General features: G+C 48.3%; 1 protein-coding gene across 1 annotated transcript in view; it reads right to left on the bottom strand.

Annotated features, from left to right (window-relative positions):
• The window catches only part of LOC109885831 (arf-GAP with dual PH domain-containing protein 1), a 47868-nt gene extending 20721 nt beyond the window's left edge, over nt 1-27147 (bottom strand). The window contains exons 1-8 of the mRNA XM_031811557.1: nt 26709-27147; nt 13999-14132; nt 13352-13443; nt 6779-6861; nt 6581-6693; nt 700-846; nt 500-583; nt 361-423 (exon numbers count right to left, since the gene is read on the bottom strand). Coding sequence (XP_031667417.1) covers nt 361-423; nt 500-583; nt 700-846; nt 6581-6693; nt 6779-6861; nt 13352-13443; nt 13999-14132; nt 26709-26796 — 804 coding nt within the window. The 5' untranslated portion in view covers nt 26797-27147. The remainder of the gene's footprint in view (nt 1-360; nt 424-499; nt 584-699; nt 847-6580; nt 6694-6778; nt 6862-13351; nt 13444-13998; nt 14133-26708) is intronic.
• Between the last annotated feature and the right edge of the window lie 420 nt (nt 27148-27567).

The raw sequence follows: 27567 nt of genomic DNA, 5'->3' as shown, positions 1-27567 counted from the left end.
CAAAAAACAGATAAAGCAACACCTCACATCGCCTCTCCCCTATTTGACCTAGATAGTTTGTATGTATTGATATGAAGGATACGTTTGCCTTTTTAAATTCATGTAGTTCTGTCCTTGAGCTGTTCTGGTCTATTAATGTTCTGTATTATGTCATGTTTCATGTTCTGTGTTGGACCCCAGGAAGAGGAGCTGCTGCTTTTGCTACAGCTAATGGGGATCCTAATAAAATACCACATACCAAAGAGGAGAGGTTAGGTTAAATAGGATATTGAATGGGAATCAATTGTTTGGTCCCCACAATGATAGTAAAATGATAGTAAAATAGTGTGTGTTCTCGCGCGCATGGGTGTTTAAACTTACCCTGGGTCCTGTTTTCTCCATATAGCCCTCCTTCAGAAAGTTGCGGGTCAATTTGGGCATCAGCTGAAAAATATGATTAAATGCAGCGTGCTATTGTATGTGTACTTGTATGCGTCCGTGTGTGTGTGTGTGTACTCACCTCCGCATCATTAGCCCCTGGAAAGGCCACCTTTAGATAGTGGAGCTGGATGGCCCTTATAGAGTTGAACCAGTCTACTATCTCCTGATTGGGGGGGGGGGGGGGGGGGGGGGAGAGAGAGAGAGAGAGAGGAGTGAGCTACCTTGCTGAATTGATCCATGCACATCCATATACAGTGACAGACACCCCCACACAGCTACCTTGCCGTTGTCGTGGTAGAGGAAGATGTTTCTGGTGTTGTAGTCTTTCAGGTAGGTGATCTGTAGTCCGTTGGGGTTACCTATCTTCTCTGGCTGGAAGGCTGCGTTGATAGAGTCCACCTTGATCACCGCTTTAGGCTCCTTGGCCTAGAGAGAGGGGAGGGACAGAGAGAGTTAGGGGTGGTGGAGGGGAGGGAGAGAGAGAGAGATAGGGGGTGAGAGGGGATGTAGAGAGAGGTTGAGGTGGTGGAGGGGAGGGACAGAGAGGGTTAGAGGTTGTGGAGGGGAGGGGAGGGACAGAGAGAGTTAGAGGTGGTGGAGGGGAGGGAGAGAGAGAGTTAGGGGGTGAGAGGGGATGGAGAGAGAGTTAGAGGTGTTGGAGGGGAGGGACAGTGAGGGTTAGAGGTGGTGGAGGGGATGTAGAGAGAGAGAGTTAGGGGGTGAGAGGGGATGTAGAGAGAGTTAGAGGTGGTGGAGGGGAGGGACAGAGAGAGTTAGAGGTTGTGGAGGGGAGGGGAGGGACAGAGAGGGTTAGAGGTTGTGGAGGGGAGGGGAGGGAGAGAGAGAGTTAGAGGTTTTGGAGGGGAGGGACAGAGAGGGTTAGATGTTGTGGAGGGGAGGGGAGGGAGAGAGAGAGTTAGAGGTTGTGGAGGGGAGGGACAGAGAGGGTTAGAGGTTGTGGAGGGGAGGGGAGGGACAGAGAGAGTTAGAGGTGGTGGAGGGGAGGGACAGAGAGAGTTAGAGGTGGTGGAGGGGAGGGACAGAGAGGGTTAGAGGTTGTGGAGGGGAGGGAGAGAGTTAGAGGTTGTGGAGGGGAGGGGAGGGACAGAGAGGGTTAGAGGTTGTGGAGGGGAGCGACAGAGAGGGTTAGAGGTTGTGGAGGGGAGGGACAGAGAGGGTTAGAGGTTGTGGAGGGGAGGGAGAGAGTTAGAGGTTGTGGAGGGGAGGGACAGAGAGGGTTAGAGGTGGTGGAGGGGAGGGGAGGGACAGAGAGAGTTAGAGGTGGCGGAGGGGAGGGACAGAGAGGTTTAGAGGTTGTGGAGGGGAGGGGAGGGACAAAGAGGGTTAGAGGTGGTGGAGGGGAGGGACAGAGAGAGTTAGAGGTGGTGGAGGGGAGGGACAGAGAGAGTTAGAGGTGGTGGAGGGGAGGGACAGAGAGGGTTAGAGGTTGTGGAGGGGAGGGAGAGAGTTAGAGGTTGTGGAGGGGAGGGACAGAGAGGGTTAGAGGTTGTGGAGGGGAGGGGAGGGACAGAGAGGGTTAGAGGTTGTGGAGGGGAGGGACAGAGAGGGTTAGAGGTTGTGGAGGGGAGGGAGAGAGTTAGAGGTTGTGGAGGGGAGGGACAGAGAGGGTTAGAGGTGGTGGAGGGGAGGGACAGAGAGAGTTAGAGGTTGTGGAGGGGAGGGACAGAGAGGGTTAGAGGTTGTGGAGGGGAGGGGAGGGACAGAGAGAGATAGAGGTTGTGGAGGGGAGGGAGAGAGTTAGAGGTTGTGGAGGGGAGGGACAGAGAGGGTTAGAGGTTGTGGAGGGGATGGGAGGGACAGAGAGGGTTAGAGGTGGTGGAAGGGAGGGGAGGGACAGAGAGAGTTAGAGGTGGTGGAGGGGAGGGACAAAGAGGGTTAGAGGTGGTGGAGGGGAGGGGAGGGAGAGAGTTAGAGGTTGTGGAGGGGAGGGACAGAGAGGGTTAGAGGTGGTGGAGGGGAGGGACAGAGAGAGTTAGAGGTTGTGGAGGGGAGGGACAGAGAGGGTTAGAGGTTGTGGAGAGGAGAGACAGAGAGGGTTAGAGGTTGTGGAGGGGAGGGACAGAGAGAGTTAGAGGTTGTGGAGGGGAGGGAGAGAGTTAGAGGTTGTGGAGGGGAGGGACAGAGAGGGTTAGAGGTTGTGGAGGGGAGGGAGAGAGTTAGAGGTTGTGGAGGGGAGGGACAGAGAGGGTCAGAGGTGGTGGAAGGGAGGGGAGGGACAGAGAGAGTTAGAGGTGGTGGAGGGGAGGGACAGAGAGGGTTAGAGGTGGTGGACGGGAGGGGAGGGACAGAGAGAGTTAGAGGTTGTGGAGGGGAGGGACAGAGAGGGTTAGAGGTGGTGGAGGGGAGGGGAGGGGAGGGACAGAGAGAGTTAGAGGTGGTGGAGGGGAGGGACAGAGAGGTTTAGAGGTTGTGGAGGGGAGGGACAGAGAGGGTTAGAGGTGGTGGAGGGGAGGGGAGGGACAGAGAGAGTTAGAGGTTGTGGAGGGGAGGGACAGAGAGGGTTAGAGGTGGTGGAGGGGAGGGACAGAGAGAGTTAGAGGTTGTGGAGGGGAGGGACAGAGAGGGTTAGAGGTGGTGGAGGGGAGGGGAGGGACAGAGAGAGTTAGAGGTGGTGAAGGGGAGGGACAGAGAGGGTTAGAGGTTGTGGAGGGGAGGGACAGAGAGGGTTAGAGGTTGTGGAGGGGAGGGACAGAGAGAGTTAGAGGTTGTGGAGGGGAGGGAGAGAGTTAGAGGTTGTGGAGGGGAGGGACAGAGAGGGTTAGAGGTGGTGGAGGGGAGGGAGAGAGAGAGTTAGAGGTTGTGGAGGGGAGGGAGAGAGAGAGTTAGGGGGTGAGAGGGGATGGAGAGAGAGAGAGTTAGGGGGGTGAGAGGGGATTGAGAGACAGAGTTAGGGGGGGTGAGAGGGGATGGAGAGAGAGAGAGAGTTAGGGGGGGTGAGAGGGGATTGAGAGACAGAGTTAGGGGGGGTGAGGGGAGGGATAGTGAGTGTTAGGGGGGGTGAGAGGGGATGTAGAGAGAGAGTTAGGGGGTGAGAGGGGAGGGATAGAGAGAGTTAGGGGGGTCAGAGGGGAGGGAGAGAGAGAGTTAGGGGTGAGAGGGGAGGGAGAGAGAGAGAGTTAGGGGTGAGAGGGGAGGGAGAGAGAGAGAGTTGGGGGGGGTGAGAGGGGATGGGAGAGAGAGAGTTAGGGGGGGTGAGAGGGGATGGAGAGAGAGTTCAGGGGGTGAGGGGAGGGAGAGAGAGGAGAGTTATGGGGGGTGAGAAGGAGGGAGGGAGAGAGAGTTAGGGGGTGAGAGGGGAGGGATAGAGAGAGTTAGGGGGTGAGATGGGAGGGAGAGTGAGAGTTAGGGGGTGAGAGGGGAGGGAGAGAGAGAGAGAGAGTTAGGGGGTGAGAGGGGAGGGAGAGAGTTAGGGGAGTGAGAGGGGAGCGAGAGAGGGGAGGGAGAGAGAGAGTTAGGGGTGGTGAGAGGGGGATGGAAAGAGGAGGACAGAGGGGTGGTGTAGGGACATTGGAGGGTAAGGTGGCAGGTAATGTGTGGGATGGCAGGCTGAAGGGGGAGTGGAGGTAAGGGGGAGAGAGGGGTAGGGTGCACCCGGTGGAGGAGCTGCACATCTTTGTTGACACAAGCACTGCCTTTGCATATTATGAATAATACTTTGCAAACAGTAGTTACTGTATGTGCTAAGGACTCATGGGGGGGGGGGGGGGGGAAATTAGCACTTTAGAAGGGGAACAAATGGCTCCAACATCTTAAGTGGAATGAACACAAGAGTAATTTAGACAAGTTGGCTTAATCCCCTTTCAAATCCCCAGGAGGCAGACCTGGACATCTGATAGACTTCAGAATTCTCCAAGTCCAACCCAATTGGTAGGTTTCCATGAGAACGACAACTAAACACTTCCTCGGCTGACTGTGTAAGTAGGCATTGCCTTCCCCCATGCAATCGCCTCGACTCACAGTAGCACCCACACTGCATCACAAACACTCACTCACACATTCACACTCAATCCCCTTTCACCGTTGTAAAATGCGAAGAGTTAGGTATTAGACACAAAGTTACTTAACAAAGTTTAATGTGACAACTTTTATTTTTTATTTTACCTTTATTTAACTAGGCAAGTCAGTTAGGAACACATTCTTATTTTCAATGACGGCCTGGGAACAGTGGGTTAACTGCCTGTTCAGGGGCAGAACGACAGATTTGTACCATGTCAGCTCGGGGGTTTGAACTCGCAACCTTCCGGTTACTAGTCCAACGCTCTAACCACTAGGCTACGCTGCCGCCCCAGTACTTAGCACAGGATTGGTCTCTAATTTGTTTAGTACTTTTAAACTGAGACAGAGAGTTGGAGGGGGGGAGAGAGAGTTGTCTGAACCTGCTGTACTGTAACGTGGCAGGCCTTCCTGTGACTCAGTGGTTAGGAAGGTGTGTGTGTGTTGTGTGTCCTACAGAGTAGGGCAGGCTGCAGACCTTCCTGTGACTCAGTGGTTAGGAAGGTGTGTGTTGTGTGTCCTACAGGGTAGGGCAGGCTGCAGAATAGTATCAAAGCTAAAAGAGTTTGTCTCAGTATTTGTATGATTATAACAGTGCACTCAGAAAGTATTCAGACCCCTTGGCTTTTTCCACATTTTGTTACGTTACAGCCTTATTCTACAAATAATTAAATTACTTTTTTACCTCATCAATCTCCACACAATACCCCATAATGACAAAGAAAAAACTGTTTTTTATACATGTTTGTAAATGTATTTCAAAAAAATACAATATAACACATTTACATAAGTATTCAGACCCTTTACTCAGGACTTTGTTACAGCCTCGAGTCTTCTTGGATATGACGCTACAAGCTTGGCACACCTGTATTTGGGGAATTTCTCCTAATTTTATCTGCAGATCCTCTCAAGCTCTGTCAGGTTGGATGGTAAGCGTCACTGCAGAGCTATTTTCAAGTCTCTCCAGAGATGTCCAATCGGGTTCAAGTCCGGGCTCTGGCTGGGCCACTCAAGGACATTCAGAGACTTGTCCCGAAGCCACACCTGCGCTGACTTGGCTGTGTGTGCTTTGGTGTTGTTGTCCTGTTGGAAGGTGAACCTTCCCCCAGTCTGAGGTTTCTGAGCACTGTGGAGCAGGTTTTCATCAAGGATCACTCTGTACTTTGCTCTGTTCATCTTTCCCTCTATCCTGACTAGTCTCTCAGTCACTGCCACTGAAAAACATCTCCACAGCATGATGCTGTCACCACCATGCTTCACTGCAGGTTTCCTCCAGATGTGATGCTTGGCATTCAGACCAGAGCTTCTTGTTTCTCAGGGTCTGAGTCCTTTAGGTGCCTTTTGACAAACTCCAAGCAGTCTGTCATGTCTTTTACTGAGGAGCGGCTTCTATCTGGCCACTCTACCATGAAGGCCTGATTGGTGGAGTGCTGCAGAGATGGTTGTCCTTCTGGAAGATTCTTCCATCTTCACAGAGGAACTCATCGGATCCTTGGTTACCTACCTGACCAAGGCCCTTCTCCACCGATTGCTCAGTTTGGCTGGCCAGCTCTAGGAAGAGTCTCGGCGGTTCCAAACTTCTTTAATTTAAGAATGATGGAGGCCACTGTGTTCTTGGGGAACTTCAATGCTGCAGAAATGTTTTGGTTCCCTTCCCCAGATTTGTGCCTCGACACTATCCTGTCTCGGAGCTCTATGGACAATTCCTTTGACCTCATGGCTTGGTTTTTGCTCTGACATGCACTGTGAACTGCGTGACCTTATATAGACGGGTGTCTGCCTTTCCAAATAATGTTCAATCAGTTGAATTTACCCCAGGTGGACTCCAATCAAGTTGTAGAAAAACTTCAAGAAACAAAATTCACCTGAGTATCACAGCAAAGGGTCTGAATACTTATGTAAATAAGGTATTTCAGAATTTTATTTGTAATGAATTTACAAAAATGTCTAAAAACCTGTTTTCACTTTGTCATTATGGGGTATTGTGTGTATATTGACGAGGAAACATTTTAATTTAACCCATTTTAGAATAAGGCTGTAACGTAACAAAATGTGAAAAGTCAAGGGGTCTGAATAATTTCCGTAGGCACTGTATGTTGAAGACAGTGTTTGTGAGATGAAGACAGCAGTAAATAGTCAGACTTACATCATACTTGGTGAAGTATTTCATTGTCCCCTCTCTTTCTGAGAGAACGAATCGTCGGTTGAGGAACTGGCCGTTGTCCCGCCCCCTTTTCATCAACATTCCATCCCTTGTTCCTTTCAGAGACACAGTGACAAGCTCATCAGTGCATATCTCTGTGTGTGTGTGAGTGTGTGATGTGTTGTGTGTGTGTGTCCTCACCCTCCTCATAGGTCTGTTTCTTCCCTTCCCCTGTAAACTCTTTCCTCTCGTACTTCGCTCTGATCCACTGCTCCCTCAGGACCCTGGACACACACACACACACACACATACACACACACACACGCACACGCACACACACGCACACGCACACGCACACAGACACACACACACAGACACACACACACACACACACACACACACACACACACACACACACACACACACACACACACACACACACACACACACACACACACACACACACACACACACACACCGATATGATATATTAGGAATCAGGAAAACTTCTCAAAATCCCCAGACAACCAAACTACATGAAAGCTCTACACACAAAACGTATATTAACTAATTACGGTCATTGCGAGAACAGCAGAACAGAGAGTTACAGTGAGTGTTACAGTGAGTGTCATAGTGAGTGTTATAGTGAGTGTTACAGTGAGTGTTACCGTGAGTGTTACAGTGAGTGTTATAGTGAGTGTTACAGTGAGTGTTACAGTGAGTGAGTGTTACAGTGAGTGAGTGTTACAGTGAGTGAGTGTTACAGTGAGTGAGTGTTACAGTGAGTGAGTGTTACAGTGAGTGTTATAGTGAGTGTTACAGTGAGTGTTACAGTGAGTGTTACAGTGAGTGTTACAGTGAGTGAGTGTTACAGTGAGTGAGTGTTACAGTGAGTGTTACAGTGAGTGTTATAGTGAGTGTTACAGTGAGTGTTACAGTGAGTTTTATAGTGAGTGTTACAGTGAGTGTTATAGTGAGTGTTACAGTGAGTGTTATAGTGAGTGTTATAGTGAGTGTTACAGTACGAGTGTTACAGTGAGTGTTACAGTGAGTGTTACAGTGAGTGTTATAGTGAGTGTTACAGTGAGTGTGACAGTGAGTGTTATAGTGAGTGTTACAGTGAGTGTTACAGTGAGTGTTACAGTGAGTGTTACAGTGAGTGTTATAGTGAGTGAGTGTTACAGTGAGTGAGTATTACAGTGAGTGGTACCGTGAGTGTTTATAGTGAGTGTTACAGTGAGTGTTACAGTGAGTGTTACAGTGAGTGTTATAGTGAGTGTTACAGTGAGTGTTATAGTGAGTGTTACAGTGAGTGTTATAGTGAGTGTTACAGTGAGTGTTACAGTGAGTGTTACAGTGAGTGTTATAGTGAGTGTTACAGTGAGTGAGTGTTACAGTGAGTGTTATATTGAGTGTTACAGTGAGTGAGTGTTACAGTGAGTGAGTGTTACAGTGAGTGTTATATTGAGTGTTACAGTGAGTGAGTGTTACAGTGAGTGTTATATTGAGTGTTACAGTGAGTGTTATAATGAGTGTTATCGTGAGCATTTGTGAGGACAGACACTCTCTGTAGGCCAGGTGTAGAACAGATACTCTCTGTAGGCCAGGTGTAGAACAGATCCTCTCTGTAGGCCAGGTGTAGAACAGATCCTCTCTGTAGGCCAGGTGTAGAACAGATCCTCTCTGTAGGCCAGGTGTAGAACAGATACTCTCTGTAGGCCAGGTGAGAACAGATACTCTCTGTAGGCCAGGTGTAGAACAGATACTCTCTGTAGGCTCAGAGAACACTACTGATACCACTGTACCACAGCACTGGGCCTGACTTCACGAGGCTCAGAGTCAGAGAACACTACTGATACCACTGTACCACAGCACTGGGCCTGACTTCACGAGGCTCAGAGTCAGAGAACACTACTGATACCACTGTACCACAGCACTGGGCCTGGCCTCACGAGGCTCAGAGAACACTACTGATACCACTGTACCACAGCACTGGGCCTGACCTCACGAGGCTCAGAGTCTGAGAACACTACTGATACCACTGTACGACAGCACTGGTCCTGGCCTCAAGAGGCTCAGAGAACACTACTGATACCACTGTACCACAGCACTGGGCCTGACCTCACGGGGCTCAGAGTCAGAGAACACTACTGATACCACTGTACCACAGCACTGGGCCTGACCTCACAAGGCTCAGAGAACACTACTGATACCACTGTACCACAGCACTGGGCCTGACCTCACGAGGCTCAGAGTCTGAGAACACTACTGATACCACTGTACGACAGCACTGGTCCTGGCCTCACGAGGCTCAGAGAACACTACTGATACCACTGTACCACAGCACTGGGCCTGACCTCACGGGGCTCAGAGTCAGAGAACACTACTGATTCCACTGTACCACAGCACTGGGCCTGACCTCACAAGGCTCAGAGAACACTACTGATACCACTGTACCACAGCACTGGGCCTGGCCTCACGAGGCTCAGAGAACACTACTGATACCACTGTATCATAGCACTGGGCCTGACCTCACGAGGCTCAGAGTCAGAGAACACTACTGATACCACTGTACCACAGCACTGGACCTGACCTCACGAGGCTCAGAGAACACTACTGATACCACTGTACCACAGCACTGGGCCTGACCTCACAAGGCTCAGAGTCAGAGAACACTACTGATACCACTGTACCACAGCACTGGGCCTGACTTCACGAGGCTCAGAGAACACTACTGATACCACTGTACCACAGCACTGGGCCTGACTTCACGAGGCTCAGAGAACACTACTGATACCACTGTACCACAGCACTGGGCCTGGCCTCACGAGGCTCAGAGAACACTACTGATACCACTGTACCACAGCACTGGGCCTGGCCTCACGAGGCTCAGAGAACACTACTGATACCACTGTACCACAGCACTGGGCCTGGCCTCACGAGGATCAGAGAACACTACTGATACCACTGTACCACAGCACTGGGCCTGGCCTCACGAGGCTCAGAGTCAGAGAACACTACTGATACCACTGTACCACAGCACTGGGCCTGGCCTCACGAGGCTCAGAGAACACTACTGATACCACTGTACCACAGCACTGGGCCTGGCCTCACGAGGATCAGAGAACACTACTGATACCACTGTACCACAGCACTGGGCCTGGCCTCACGAGGCTCGGAGAACACTACTGATACCACTGTACCACAGCACTGGGCCTGGCCTCACGAGGCTCAGAGAACACTACTGATACCACTGTACCATAGCACTGGGCCTGACCTCACGAGGCTCAGAGTCAGAGAACACTACTGACACCACTGTACCACAGCACTGGGCCTGACCTCACGAGGCTCAGAGAACACTACTGATACCACTGTACCACAGCAGTTCACAATGATCTAACCATCAGAGAGAGTTATTGATGATACTGATGGAAACAGCACCATTATCTGTAACCACGTGGAATTAATAGGTCAAAAATAAACATTCATCCATATTACGGCAAATTCCCAGATCAGGTTGGATTCTATCACTCTGTGTGTGTCTGTGTGTGTGTGTCTGTGTGTGTGTGTGTGTGTGTGTGTGTGTAATATGTGACATTTGGCAGCAAGGAAAATGTGAAGTGTTCATTAACATTAGAGCTGGGATCAGTGTACAGCTTCAGAGACAAAGAGAAGCACTCTCCCTCTTTCCTCTCTCTCCCTCCCTCCTCTCTCTCCCTCCCCCCTCCTCTCTCTCTCCCTCTTTCCTCTCTCTCCCTATTTCCTCTCTCTCCCTCCCCCCTCTCTCTCCCTCCTCCCTCCCTCCTCTCTCGCTCCCTCCCTCCTCTTTCTCTCCCTCTTTCCTCTCTCTCCCCCCTCTCTCCCTCCTCTCTCTCTCCCTCCTCCCTCCCTCCTCTCTCTCTCCCTCTTTCCTCTCTCTCCCCCCTCTCTCCCTCCCTCTCTCCCTCCCTCCTCTCTCTCCCTCTTTCCTCTCTCTCCCTCCTCCCTCCCTCCTCTCTCTCTCCCTCTTTCCTCTCTCTCCCTCCTCCCTCCCTCCTCTCTCTCTCCCTCTTTCCTCTCTCCCCCTCCCTCCTCTCTCTCTCCCTCTTTCCTCTCTCTCCATCCTCCCTCCCTCCTCTCTCTCTCCCTCTTTCCTCTCTCTCCCTCCTCCCTCCCTCCATCTCTTCAGACACAACCGTCCATGTCAAGTACTGCAATCAGCCAGACTACATAATAACCAGATGGGAGGTGTGTGTGTGTGTCTGTGTCTGTGTCTGTGTGTGTGTGTGTGTCTGTGTGTGTCTGTGTGTGTCTGTGTGTGTGTGTCTGTGTGTGTCTGTGTGTGTGTGTCTGTGTGTGTGTGTGTGTCTGTGTGTGTGTGTCTGTGTGTGTGTGTGTGTGTGTGTGTGTGTGTGTCCATGCTGAGTGCAGTCTGATGACTGCTGGGAAGCCCAGAGAGCTGATGAAAGGATTAGCGTTGCTGATTACGAGACGAAGACGAGACGAAGACGAGACGACGGACGAGACAAAACGGACAAGACAAGCCATCGGTCCCAGCGTGAGATAAACACCTGACAGTCAACAACACACGACACGCATTCAAACAAACCATCACACACACACAGAAAACATCAGGTATCTCTGACACTCATTAAAACATAACATAAGGATTCAAGATAGTTCCAAGATTACCTGCCACATAACAGCAGAGAATGTTTTTTGTCTAAAAGACACAAACCACACTGACACCTGAGACTGTTATCTCACTATTTCAGTCACGCTGGTATGAATGAGTCGGGAGACAGGCGCAGGAACGATTCAGACACCGTTGCCCGAGAGCACAACAAACTATACATACCTCGGCCTAGACATCAGTGCCACAGGTAACCTCCACAAGCTGTGAACGATCTGAGAGACAAGGCAAGAAGGGCCTTCTATTCCATCAAATGGAAAATAAACTTCGACATACCAATTATGATCTAGCTAAAAATACTTGAATCAGTTATATTGCCTTTCATGGTTGTGAGGTCTGGGGTCTGCTCAGCAACCAAGAATTCACCAAATGGGACAAACACCAAATTGAGACTCTGCATGCAGAATTCTGCAAAAATATCCTCTGTGTACAACGTAAAACACCAAATAATGCCTGCAGAGCACAATTAGAATGATACCCGCTAATTATCAAAATCCAGAAAAGAGCTGTTAAATTCTACAACAACCTAAAAGGAAGCGATTCCCAAACCATCCATAACAAAGCCATCACCTACAGAGAGATGAACCTGGAGAAGAGTCCACTAAGCAAGCTGGTCCTGGGGCTCTGTTCACAAACACACCCCACAGAGCCCCAGGACAGCAACACAATTAGACCCAAGCAAATCATGAGAAAACAAAAAGATAATTACTTGACACATTGAAAAGAATTAACAAAAAAACAGAGCAAACTAGAATGCTATTTGGCCCTAAACAGAGAGTACACAGTGGCAGAATACCTGGCCACTGTGACTGACCCAAAATTAAGGAAAGCTTTGACTATGTACAGACTCAGTGAGCATAGCCTTGCTATTGAGAAAAGCTGCCGTAGGCAGACATGGCTCTCAAGAGAAGACAGGCTATGTGCACACTGCCCACAAAATGAGGTGGAAACTGAGCTGCACTTCCTAACCTCCTGACCAATGTATGACCATATTAGAGACACATATTTCCCACAGATTACACAGACCAATTTTGATAAACTCCCACATCTACTGGGTGAAATTCCACAGTGTGCCATCACAGCAGCAAGTGACCTGTTACCACAAGAAAAGGGCAACCAGTGAAGAACAAACACCATTGTAAATACAACCCATATTTATGTTTATTTATTTTCCCTTTTGTACTTTAACTATTTGCACATCGTTACAACACTGTATATCGACATAATATGACATTTGAAATGTCTTTATTCTTTTGGAACTTGTGTGGGTGCAATGTTTACTGTTCATTTTTTATTGTTTATTTCACTTTTGTTTATTATCTACCTTATATAAACATTTGTTTCCCATGCCAATAAAGCCCTTAAATTGAATAGAGAGAGAGAGACAGAGAGAGAGAGAGAGAGAGAGAGAGAGAGAGAGAGAGAGAGAGAGAGAGAGAAAGACAGAGAGAGAGAGAGAGAGAGAGAGAAAGACAGAGAGACAGAGAGAGAGAGAGAGAGAGAGAGAGAAAGACAGAGAGACAGAGAGAGAGAGAGAGAGAGAAAGACAGAGAGAGAGAGAGAGAGAGAGAGAGACAGAGAGAGAGAGAGAGAGGGAGAGAGAGAGAGAGAGAGAGAGAGAGAGAGAGAGAGAGAGAGAGAGAGAGAGAGAGAGAGAGAGAGAAAGAGAGAAAGCGAGAAAGCGAGGAAATAATGAACAAGGAAACATATCCTATAACTAGTCTAAAACACATGACTGAAACTCAATGATTCCTCCTCCTACACATTAAACATCACAGGAAATCAACCTGATCTTATTATGGAACATATTACAATGTGCACTTCATCCTAATGTCTTTCTAAGGGATTGATCATGATAGAGAATAGACAGTGTGTGTGTGTGTGTGTGTGTGTGTGTGTGTGTGTGTGTGTGTGTGTGTGTGTGTGTTCCTTTCAGTATCCTGCCCTAGCCAGCACCTCTTTGCCATGAGTCCCCCAAAAATATCCCCCTCATCACAATGTCATTATTACAATGGTCCCGTTGCCATGGTCACCACACACACACACACACACACACACACACACACACACACACACGCACACAAGCGCACAGGCACACTTACTGGCAGTCTTTGTGGGTAGGTTTGTAGTAGTAGACAGGAACAAACGCCTCATATTTCTGCTTCATCAATTCGTTCCCATTCTCCGCCATGAACTGTAACACACACCCACCCACACACACAGAGAAAGAGAGAAGTTGAGAGAGACAGAACAGACGGGCGGATGAGTCATGATTGCATGTGTCATACCACGTATTAGCTAAACACAGACAATTCCTTCCAGTGGATTGTTTTGAATGTGAAATATGCAGCATAACCATTCATTTTCTACAGGATAATGTCCTATTCTTCAGGATGGACGGGACAAAAGCCTGTCTGAAATCATTTCATATTCATATCAGGTTCATCACGGAGTTATGACTCAGTCATAAAGGACTATGTGTAGTCATGGATTCAGACCTGGGTTCAAAAACTATATCAAATCTTTCAAGTACTTTGAGCGTCAGCTCTAGCCTGCCTGGAGTCACAGATGGGCGGGGTTTGCCATTTTGGGACGACTCTGTCGGTCTGTCAAGCCAGGCAAGCTCAATCAAGCACAGATGAAGCATTGGAAATGATTTAAAAATAGCAATGAACCCAGAGCCGATTGGATTTGAAGAAATGTACGTTAGCGAATATTGCGATTTGGGTGATTTTGGTGAGCAGCTCACCTTCACTTCCTGGTCTTCCCAGCGGGAGAGGCTGAGGGATTTGACCTTCATTCCGATGGCGGGAATATTCCTGTGGATCCCGGAACATTGAACACAGATGAACACTCCTAAGGAACAGGAGCCCCAACTAGGATCTGATGGAGGCAAGGAGGGAGGCAAGGAGGGAGGCAAGGAGGGAGGCAAGGAGGGAGGCAAGGAGGGAAGCAAGGAGGGAGGGATGGAGGGAGGCAAGGAGGGAGGGAAGGAGGGAGGGATGGATGGAGGCAAGGATGGAGGCAAGGAGGGAGGGATGGATGGAGGCAAGGAGGGAGGCAAGGAGGGAGGGATGGATGGAGGCAAGGAGGGAGGCAAGGAGGGAGGCAAGGAGGGAGGCAAGGAGGGAGGAAAGGAGGGAGGGAAGGAGGGAGAGAGAGAGGAAGAACAGAGAACAGAGAACAGAGGTATGTGGTTTCATTGGGAGTTTGTGGTACTAGATCAAATGGAATAACTTTAGAAAAACCAACATTTCACATCGAAAAAACTTGGAATGCTTTGTTTGACCTTTGTCCTCTTGAGCAAGGAGCAGATTCTCTGTAAAGATCCAATGATAAGGTGTATAGGACGTACAACAACATACCACACTACAACTCAGTACAAAGTGCTGGACCACATACCTTCAGAGCAGATATGAAGGCAGTCAGGGAAGAGAAACCTTCCTTTTGATTTAACATTTGTACTGAATGTCTCCCATCTCCCTCGATTGGCTCATACCTGTGTTTACTTTAGCTTGACCACACCCATCTTATCTACCTGACACAGCCTGGTGCAGGGCCAGCTACCAACCCACAGAGTGTGTGTGTGTATCTTTAACCTACTCCACCATTGTATCCCCTATGACAGAGTCAGCGTAGGCCACAGAAACCCTGCGTTGGTCTACATAGACCTACAGCTCTGTTCTGTTGGAAGTGATCCGGTAGCCTACAGTAGTGTTAACCTACAGAATGTCTTACTGTTGTTCCCTTTCATATCCTACTTTCTTTCATTCTGATAATCACATGATGATGTCTGGAGCGCTGAGGAGGCCTGTTTCACATCTAGATGTGCCTGAATAACCAACACTCATTTCAGACTGCGGGGGAATCCATTTCAGAAAAGATTTGAATGCTACTTCTAAATGCATGTTGTTGTATTGGGACCTTTGGGTACTAAACTGGCCTATTCCCCACATAAATGACATTTTGTGAGTGACTTCACGAGTGACTTGGCAGATGCCAATATTAACGTGTGAGTGTAGTCAGTGCATGTCTTGTCCAGGGACTACTGCAGTATCCAGCATCTGCCCAGCAATCTTCTGTCCTCTTGCCATCAGACTGCCAAATAACTAACACAATGGCTACACAGACTATCTATGTTGTCCTTTGTTCTTATTTTTGTACTGTCTCTAAGCACCCTCACAGAGCCCTACACACCACACACACTGTCGCTCCAACACACACACAACCTTTACTAAGGACATGTCACTGACTTTTAGTAAAGCCAGAGTTTCTATGTATGTGGATGACTCAACACTACACACACTGTCGCTCCAACACACACACAACCTTTACTAAGGACATGTCACTGACTTTGAGTAAAGCCAGAGTTTCTATGTATGTGGATGACTCAACACTACACACACTGTCGCTCCAACACACACACAACCTTTACTAAGGACATGTCACTGACTTTGAGTAAAGCCAGAGTTTCTATGTATGTGGATGACTCAACACTACACACACTGTCGCTCCAACACACACACAACCTTTACTAAGGACATGTCACTGACTTTGAGCAAAGCCAGAGTTTCTATGTATGTGGATGACTCAACACTACACACGTCAGCTACTACAGCGACTGAAATGACTGCAACACTTAACACTACACACGTCAGCTACTACAGCGACTGAAATGACTGCAACACTCAACACTACACACGTCAGCTACTACAGCGACTGAAATGACTGCATCACTTAACACTACACACGTCAGCTACTACAGCGACTGAAATGACTGCAACACTTAACACTACACACGTCAGCTACTACAGCGACTGAAATGACTGCAACACTCAACACTACACACGTCAGCTACTACAGCAACTGAAATGACTGCAACACTCAACACTACACACGTCAGCTACTACAGAGACTGAAATGACTGCAACACTCAACACTACACACGTCAGCTACTACAGTGACTGAAATGACTGCAACACTTAACACTACACACGTCAGCTACTACAGCGACTGAAATGACTGCAACACTCAACACTACACACGTCAGCTACTACAGCGACTGAAATGACTGCAACACTCAACACTACACACGTCAGCTACTACAGTGACTGAAATGACTGCAACACTTAACACTACACACGTCAGCTACTACAGCGACTGAAATGACTGCAACACTCAACACTACACACGTCAGCTACTACAGTGACTGAAATTACTGCAACACTCAACACTACACACGTCAGCTACAACAGCGACTGAAATGACTGCAACACTATACACTATACACGTCAGCTACTACAGCGACTGAAATGACTGCAACACTCAACACTACACACGTCAGCTACTACAGCGACTGAAATGACTGCAACACTCAACACTACACACGTCAGCTACTACAGCGACTGAAATGACTGCAACACTCGACACTACACACGTCAGCTACTACAGTGACTGAAATGACTGCAACACTCAACACTATACACGTCAGCTACTACAGCGACTGAAATGACTGCAACACTCAACACTACACACGTCAGCTACTACAGCGACTGAAATGACTGCAACACTTAACACTACACACGTCAGCTACTACAGCGACTGAAATGACTGCAACACTCAACACTACACACGTCAGCTACTACAGTGACTGAAATGACTGCAACACTCAACACTATACACGTCAGCTACTACAGCGACTGAAATGACTGCAACACTCAACACTACACACGTCAGCTACTACAGTGACTGAAATGACTGCAACACTCAACATTACACACGTCAGCTACTACAGCGACTGAAATGACTGCAACACTCAACACTACACACGTCAGCTACTACAGCGACTGAAATGACTGCAACACTCAACACTACACACGTCAGCTACTACAGCGACTGAAATGACTGCAACACTCAACACTACACACGTCAGCTACTACAGTGACTGAAATGACTGCAACACTCAACACTACACGTCAGCTACTACAGTGACTGAAATGACTGCAACACTCAACACTACACACGTCAGCTACTACAGCGACTGAAATGACTGCAACACTCAACACTACACACGTCAGCTACTACAGTGACTGAAATGACTGCAACACTTAACACTACACACGTCAGCTACTACAGCGACTGAAATGACTGCAACACTCAACACTACACACGTCAGCTACTACAGCGACTGAAATGACTGCAACACTCAACACTACACACGTCAGCTACTACAGTGACTGAAATGACTGCAACACTTAACACTACACACGTCAGCTACTACAGCGACTGAAATGACTGCAACACTCAACACTACACACGTCAGCTACTACAGTGACTGAAATGACTGCAACACTCAACACTACACACGTCAGCTACTACAGCGACTGAAATGACTGCAACACTCAACACTACACACGTCAGCTACTACAGCGACTGAAATGACTGCAACACTCAACACTACACACGTCAGCTACTACAGCGACTGAAATGACTGCAACACTCGACACTACACACGTCAGCTACTACAGTGACTGAAATGACTGCAACACTCAACACTATACACGTCAGCTACTACAGCGACTGAAATGACTGCAACACTCAACACTACACACGTCAGCTACTACAGTGACTGAAGTGACTGCAACACTTAACACTACACAGGTCAGCTACTACAGTGACTGAAATCACTGCAACACTTAACACTACACACGTCAGCTACTACAGCGACTGAAATGACTGCAACACTTAACACTACACACGTCAGCTACTACAGCGACTGAAATGACTGCAACACTCAACACTACACACGTCAGCTACTACAGTGACTGAAATTACTGCAACACTCAACACTACACACGTCAGCTACAACAGCGACTGAAATGACTGCAACACTATACACTATACACGTCAGCTACTACAGCGACTGAAATGACTGCAACACTCAACACTACACACGTCAGCTACTACAGCGACTGAAATGACTGCAACACTCAACACTACACACGTCAGCTACTACAGCGACTGAAATGACTGCAACACTCGACACTACACACGTCAGCTACTACAGTGACTGAAATGACTGCAACACTCAACACTATACACGTCAGCTACTACAGCGACTGAAATGACTGCAACACTCAACACTACACACGTCAGCTACTACAGTGACTGAAGTGACTGCAACACTTAACACTACACACGTCAGCTACTACAGTGACTGAAATCACTGCAACACTTAACACTACACACGTCAGCTACTACAGCGACTGAAATGACTGCAACACTTAACACTACACACGTCAGCTACTACAGCGACTGAAATGACTGCAACACTCAACACTACACACGTCAGCTACTACAGTGACTGAAATGACTGCAACACTCAACACTATACACGTCAGCTACTACAGCGACTGAAATGACTGCAACACTCAACACTACACACGTCAGCTACTACAGTGACTGAAATGACTGCAACACTCAACATTACACACGTCAGCTACTACAGCGACTGAAATGACTGGAACACTCAACACTACACACGTCAGCTACTACAGCGACTGAAATGACTGCAACACTCAACACTACACACGTCAGCTACTACAGCGACTGAAATGACTGCAACACTCAACACTACACACGTCAGCTACTACAGTGACTGAAATGACTGCAACACTCAACACTACACGTCAGCTACTACAGTGACTGAAATGACTGCAACACTCAACACTACACACGTCAGCTACTACAGCGACTGAAATGACTGCAACACTCAACACTACACACGTCAGCTACTACAGTGACTGAAATGACTGCAACACTTAACACTACACACGTCAGCTACTACAGCGACTGAAATGACTGCAACACTCAACACTACACACGTCAGCTACTACAGCGACTGAAATGACTGCAACACTCAACACTACACACGTCAGCTACTACAGTGACTGAAATGACTGCAACACTTAACACTACACACGTCAGCTACTACAGCGACTGAAATGACTGCAACACTCAACACTACACACGTCAGCTACTACAGTGACTGAAATGACTGCAACACTCAACACTACACACGTCAGCTACTACAGCGACTGAAATGACTGCAACACTCAACACTACACACGTCAGCTACTACAGCGACTGAAATGACTGCAACACTCAACACTACACACGTCAGCTACTACAGCGACTGAAATGACTGCAACACTCGACACTACACACGTCAGCTACTACAGTGACTGAAATGACTGCAACACTCAACACTATACACGTCAGCTACTACAGCGACTGAAATGACTGCAACACTCAACACTACACACGTCAGCTACTACAGTGACTGAAGTGACTGCAACACTTAACACTACACAGGTCAGCTACTACAGTGACTGAAATCACTGCAACACTTAACACTACACACGTCAGCTACTACAGCGACTGAAATGACTGCAACACTTAACACTACACACGTCAGCTACTACAGCGACTGAAATGACTGCAACACTCAACACTACACACGTCAGCTACTACAGTGACTGAAATGACTGCAACACTCAACACTATACACGTCAGCTACTACAGCGACTGAAATGACTGCAACACTCAACACTACACACGTCAGCTACTACAGTGACTGAAATGACTGCAACACTCAACACTACACACGTCATCTACTACAGCGACTGAAATGACTGCAACACTCAACATTACACACGTCAGCTACTACAGCGACTGAAATGACTGCAACACTCAACACTACACACGTCAGCTACTACAGTGACTGAAATGACTGCAACACTCAACATTACACACGTCAGCTACTACAGCGACTGAAATGACTGCAACACTCAACATTACACACGTCAGCTACTACAGCGACTGAAATGACTGCAACACTCAACACTACACACGTCAGCTACTACAGTGACTGAAATGACTGCAACACTCAACATTACACACGTCAGCTACTACAGCGACTGAAATGACTGCAACACTCAACACTACACACGTCAGCTACTACAGCGACTGAAATGACTGCAACACTCAATACTACACACGTCAGCTACTACAGTGACTGAAATGACTGCAACACTCAACACTACACGTCAGCTACTACAGTGACTGAAATGACTGCAACACTCAACACTACACACGTCAGCTACTACAGCGACTGAAATGACTGCAACACTCAACACTACACACGTCAGCTACTACAGTGACTGAAATGACTGCAACACTCAACACTACACACGTCAGCTACTACAGTGACTGAAATGACTGCAACACTCAACACTACACGTCAGCTACTACAGTGACTGAAATGACTGCAACACTCAACACTACACACGTCAGCTACTACAGCGACTGAAATGACTGCAACACTCAACACTACACACGTCAGCTACTACAGTGACTGAAATGACTGCAACACTCAACACTACACACGTCAGCTACTACAGCGACTGAAATGACTGCAACACTCAACACTACACACGTCAGCTACTACAGCGACTGAAATGACTGCAACATTCAACACTACACACGTCAGCTACTACAGCGACTGAAATGACTGCAACACTCAACACTACACACGTCAGCTACTACAGTGACTGAAATGACTGCAACACTCAACACTACACGTCAGCTACTACAGTGACTGAAATGACTGCAACACTCAACACTACACACGTCATCTACTACAGCGACTGAAATGACTGCAACACTCAACACTACACACGTCAGCTACTACACTGACTGAAATGACTGCAACACTCAACAATACACACGTCAGCTACTACAGCGACTGAAATGACTGCAACACTCAACACTACACACGTCAGCTACTACAGCGACTGAAATGACTGCAACACTCAACACTACACACGTCAGCTATTACAGCGACTGAAATGACTGCAACATTCAACACTACACACGTCAGCTACTACAGCGACTGAAATGACTGCAACACTCAACAAAGAGCTGCAGTTGGTTTCAGAATAGGTGGCAGGGAATAAGTTATTCCTAAATATTTAAACTAAAAGCATTGTATTTGGGACAAAACACTCACTAAACCCTAAACCTCAACTAAATCTTGTAATAAATCATGTGGAAACTGAGAAAGTTGAGATGACTGTCATGGTCAAAACATATTGATGCAGTAGTAGCTAAGATGGGGAGAAGTCTGTCCATAATAAAGTGATGCTCTGCCTTAACAACACTATCAACAAGGCAGGTCCTACAGACTCTAGTTTTGTCGCACCTGGACTACTGTTCAGTTGTGTGGTCAAATTGCAATTGGCTCAGAACAGGGCAGCACGGCTGGCCCTTGGATGTACACAGAGCAGAGGTCAACCGATTATGATTTTTCAACGCCAATACCGATTATTGGAGGACCCCAAAAAAAGACGATACCGATTAATTGGTCGATTTATATATATATGTTTGTAATAATGACAATTACAACAATACTGAATGAACCCTTTTAATTTAACTTAATATAATACATCAATACAATCAATACAATCAATTTGTCATTCGGTTTAAATAATGCAAAAACAAAGTGTTGGAGAAAAAAGTAAAAGTGCAATATGTGCCATGTAAAAAAGCTAAGGTTTAAGTTCCTTGCTCAGAACATGAGAACATATGAAAGCTGGTGGTTCCTTTTAACATGAGTCTTCAATATTCCCAGTTAAGAAGTTTTAGGTTGTAGTTATTATAGGAATTATAGGACTATTTCTCTCTATACCATTTGTATTTCATTAACCTTTGACTATTGGATGTTCTTATAGGCACTATAGTATTGCCAGCCTAATCTCAGGAGTTGATAGGCTTGAAGTCATAAACAACGCAATGCTTGAAGCACAGCGAAGAGCTGCTGGCAAAACACAGGAAAGTGCTGTTTGAATGAATGCTTACGAGCCTGCTGCTGCCTACCATCACTCAGTCAGACTGCTCTATCAAATCATAGACTTAATTATAATATAACACACAGAAATACGAGCCTTAGGTCATTAGTATGGTAAAATCCGTAAACTATCATTTCGAAAACAAAATGTTTATTGTTTCAGTGAAATACGGAACCGTTCCGTATTTTATCTAACGGGTGGCATCCCTAAGTCTAAATATTGCTGTTACATTGCACAACATTCAATGTTATGTCATAATTATGTACAATTCTGGCAAATTAATTATGGTCTTTGTTAGTAAGAAATGGTCTTCACACAGTTCGCAATGAGCCAGGCGGCACAAACTGCTGCATAAACCCTGACTGCTTGCACAGAACGCAAGAGAAGTGACACAATTTCCCTAATTATAAGAAATTCATGTTAGCAGGCAATATTAACTAAATATGCAGGTTTAAAATATATACTTGTGCATTGATTTTAAAGAAAGGCATTGATGTTTATGGTTAGGTACACATTGGTGCAATGACGGTGCTTTTATCGCGAATGCGCTTGTTATATCATCACCCGTTCAGTGCAATGTAATCAGCCATAAACGGTGTCCAAAAATGCAGATTTACGATTGTTATGAAAACTTGAAATCGGCCCTGATTAATCGGCCATTCCGATTAATCGGCCGACCTCTAACACAGAGAGCTAATATTAATCATATGCATGTCAATCTCTCCTGGCTGAAAGTGGGGGAGAGATTGACTTTAACACTACTTGTATTTATGAGAGGTATTGACATGCTGAATACACCGAGCTGTCTGTCTAAAGTACTGGCAGAACAGAACAGAACTATCAGAACAGACTATGGGAGGCACACAGTACTACATAGAGTCATGACTACATGGAACTCTATTCCACATCAGGTAACTGATGCGAGCAGTAAAATGTGATTTTAAAAAACAGATGAAAAAGAATCCACCTTATGGAACAGTGACTGTGAAGCAACAGAAACATTAGCACAGACACATGCGCACACACACACACACACACACACGCGATAACATACACACTATACATACACATTGATTCAGTAATGTAGATATGTGGTAGTGGTGGAGTAGGGGCCTGAGGGCACACAGTGTGTTGTGAAATCTGTGAATATATTGTAATGTTTTTAAAATGGCATAAACTGCCTTCATTTTTCTGGACCCCAGGAAGAGTAGCTGCTGCTTGGTCAGCCGCTAATGGACTACACATTTATAGACTACACACACCCACTCGGATACAATCATTACATACGCTGCTGCTACTCTGTTAATCATATATCCTGATGCCTAGTCACCTTACCCCTATACATATCTACCTCTATAGATCCAGTATCCCTGTACATTATAATATGGTACTGACCCTGTATATAGTATGTTTACCCCTATTCATATCTACCTCTATAGAGCCAGTATCCCTGTACATTATAATATGGTACTGACCCTGTATATAGTATGTTTACCCCTATTCATATCTACCTCTATAGATCCAGTATCCCTGTACATTATAATATGGTACTGACCCTGTATATAGTATGTTTACCCCTATACATATCTACCTCTATAGATCCAGTATCCCTGTACATTATAATATGGTACTGACCCTGTATATAGTATGTTTACCCCTATACATATCTACCTCTATAGATCCAGTATCCCTGTACATTATAATATGGTACTGACCCTGTATATAGTATGTTTACCCCTATGTACTGACTCTGGATATAGTATGTTTACCCCTATGTACTGACTCTGGATATAGTATTCTTACCGCTATACATATCTATACATACATATATTGCCTCCCTGCCTTTGACAAAGTGGGCACTGCTTATCACAGATAGGCATCAGCGCTCACCTAAAAAGCCCATAATTATGCCATTGGTTGGAATATGTCATTGTTTTTGGGCAGAATTATGTGAGGTCTTATGTGTTGTTGGAGGTGGGTCTTGGTCAGTTTAGCTCAGAAAAGCCACCCTCGCTAATCGCCATGCATAGGCGGCCACCTAATCCTGCCTAATGAGCGGGCCGGTGTTGTGCCGAAAATCTCCCCCCTGACAGAATTCTCCCCCTTCCCGTTCTTCATGGCTGCGACTTGCTAGTTGAGATTTCTGCTTTTCACTCCATTGTCAGTTTAGCCTACATTTCACTGATCTTAGTAGCAGAAAGCATTTTTTGTCTGCAGTTTTTGGGTTTGGCTATTTGTTTCAAGTGTCTGTGGCAGTTCTAGCTTGTATGGCGCCCTGGGTGAACTCCCCGTTCTGCGCCCGCCCGCACCCCGGGGCGGCAAGATGCCCCTGGGTGAACTCCCCGTTCTGCGCCCGCCCGCACCCCGGGGCGGCAAGATGCCCCTGGGTGAACTCCCCGTTCTGCGCCCGCCCGCACCCCGGGGCGGCAAGATGCCCCTGGGTGAACTCCCCGTTCTGCGCCCGCCCGCACCCCGGGGCGGCAAGATGCCCCTGGGTGAACTCCCCGTTCTGCGCCCGCCCGCACCCCGGGGCGGCAAGATGCCCCTGGGTGAACTCCCCGTTCTGCGCCCGCCCGCACCCCGGGGCGGCAAGATGCCCCTGGGTGAACTCCCCGTTCTGCGCCCGCACCCCGGGGCGGCAAGATGCCCCTGGGTGAACTCCCCGTTCTGCGCCCGCACCCCGGGGCGGCAAGATCTCCCTGGGTGAACTCCCCGTTCTGCGCCCGCCCTGCACCCCGGGGCGGCAAGATGCCCCTGGGTGAACTCCCCGTTCTGCGCCTGCCCGCACCCCGGGGTGGCAAGATGCCCCTGGGTGAACTCCCCGTTCTGCGCCCGCCCTGCACCCCGGGGCGGCAAGATGCCCCTGGGTGAACTCCCCGTTCTGCGCCCGCCCTGCACCCCGGGGCGGCAAGATGCCCCTGGGTGAACTCCCCGTTCTGCGCCCGCCCTGCACCCCGGGGCGGCAAGATGCCCCTGGGTGAACTCCCCGTTCTGCGCCTGCCCGCACCCCGGGGTGGCAAGATGCCCCTGGGTGAACTCCCCGTTCTGCGCCCGCCCTGCACCCCGGGGCGGCAAGATGCCCCTGGGTGAACTCCCCGTTCTGCGCCCGCCCGCACCCCGGGGCGGCAAGATGCCCCTGGGTGAACTCCCCGTTCTGCGCCCGCCCGCACCCCGGGGCGGCAAGATGCCCCTGGGTGAACTCCCCGTTCTGCGCCCGCCCGCACCCCGGGGCGGCAAGATGCCCCTGGGTGAACTCCCCGTTCTGCGCCCGCCCGCACCCCGGGGCGGCAAGATGCCCCTGGGTGAACTCCCCGTTCTGCGCCCGCCCGCACCCCGGGGCGGCAAGATGCCCCTGGGTGAACTCCCCGTTCTGCGCCCGCCCGCACCCCGGGGCGGCAAGATGCCCCTGGGTGAACTCCCCGTTCTGCGCCCGCACCCCGGGGCGGCAAGATGCCCCTGGGTGAACTCCCCGTTCTGCGCCCGCACCCCGGGGCGGCAAGATCTCCCTGGGTGAACTCCCCGTTCTGCGCCCGCCCTGCACCCCGGGGCGGCAAGATGCCCCTGGGTGAACTCCCCGTTCTGCGCCCGCCCTGCACCCCGGGGCGGCAAGATGCCCCTGGGTGAACTCCCCGTTCTGCGCCTGCCCGCACCCCGGGGTGGCAAGATGCCCCTGGGTGAACTCCCCGTTCTGCGCCCGCCCTGCACCCCGGGGCGGCAAGATGCCCCTGGGTGAACTCCCCGTTCTGCGCCCGCCCTGCACCCCGGGGCGGCAAGATGCCCCTGGGTGAACTCCCCGTTCTGCGCCCGCCCTGCACCCCGGGGCGGCAAGATGCTCTACTCCCTCCTCTATGTTTAATATAACACACATATATGAATTATTCATTTGTTCTATAGAAGTATTTGACTCTGATGTGTGCCACCGAAAGTATTTTGGGGGGGGGGGGGCTAGCTGGGGGGAGATTTTCGGCACAACACCTGTTCAGCTCCTAACATTAACCCCTAACAAATAGATCTAGCTAACATTAGCCACAACAAATTGGAATTCGTAACATGTCATACGTTTAGAAAATTCGTTAAATATTGTACGAATTGCATTTCAGAACATATTGTACGAATTGCAATGCGTAACATACCATACGAAATGGAGACGGACATCCACAAATGCATACGAAACATAACATATCATACTAAATGGTGTTTCGGATTTAAGTACAGAATAATACGAAATGCTCTGAGACCACGTTGCAGACTGAAGCCCACAGAAATACTTTTGGAAACAATATCCTTACATTTCTGAACCAACGTCTCGTGTAAAGCCAGATTCTGGTTCACCGTTAGGTTACAAATGAAAAGTCGATTTAAAATGCAAGTAGGCCTATTCTGCTCCTAACATTCCCAGAGCAACTCAAATAGACCTAAAATAGGCTAAAGGTATTTTTCTACCTATACATGTCAGGACCTGTTGCATGCCAACTCCCACCCTCTCTCATCTAGAACGTCTAGGCTAGAAGGTTCTTTGCAGCAAAGTTATCAGCATCACATTTCAACTTACCAGGCGCACCACAGTCTGCGCACGCGTCGTTCCCTGGCTTTTGAATGATCTCTTTCAAGAGACGAGAAACTCTCTCGTTCCCAGGCATTTCCAATCCTTTAAATCCGTCCTGAACCGAGAAGACAACCGAAAAATCACAGCATAAAAGTGTGTCTTCGGGTGGGTCCTCGGCTCCCTACACACGCAGGTGGTAGCCTAGACGAGAGGATGAGGATGAGGTATGCCAGACTCAACTGAAAGAAGAAGAAAAATAAACTTCCACTCAAATCGATTCTTCCGTTCGGTCCATTCAGTGAAACACTTGCATGGTTCTCACCGCCCGACCTGAGTTTTGTGCGAACTCCCTGTCCTTGATAAAAAAAAGGATTTGTCACAACTTGTTGTTGGTTGAGCCTCTCTCTCCGACACCTTTCAGGGAGGGTGTGTGTAAGGGGAGGGAGCCAGACCTACATTCGGAAGTGAACTGCTGGTTTTGTTCAGACTTGCTGTTCCGCATAATTGTAGGGTGCTCAATCAGATAACAAAATTACTGTTCTCTAAAGGTTGTAGTACCAAATTCCACCGCTAGATGGTAGTAGTCCACCAGCAAGGAGAAGTCAGCGCGTAGCTCTGTAGCGCTCCAAGGAAACCAAATAATGTTGAGTGTGTGTGGATGTGTTGCCCTTTTAAGTCGCTGTTTCGTATTGAGTGTAGGCTATTGCAGGACCTTGTACTCTCTATTGCTCCTCTGACCTGTCCTTGCACCCTATCGATGGAAAAGTGTGGTCAGAAGGAGTGTGTGTGTGTGTGGGGGGGGGGGGGGGGGGGGGGGGGGCTCTCCATGGTGCTGAATCAAGCATGATGGAATCCCAGGACACAG

This window comes from Oncorhynchus kisutch, unplaced genomic scaffold (genome assembly GCF_002021735.2).
Source record: "Oncorhynchus kisutch isolate 150728-3 unplaced genomic scaffold, Okis_V2 Okis01b-Okis20b_hom, whole genome shotgun sequence".
Classification (NCBI taxonomy): domain Eukaryota; kingdom Metazoa; phylum Chordata; class Actinopteri; order Salmoniformes; family Salmonidae; genus Oncorhynchus; species Oncorhynchus kisutch.
Note: the sequence above shows the minus strand (reverse complement) of the source record. Positions and strands in the feature narration are given on the sequence as shown.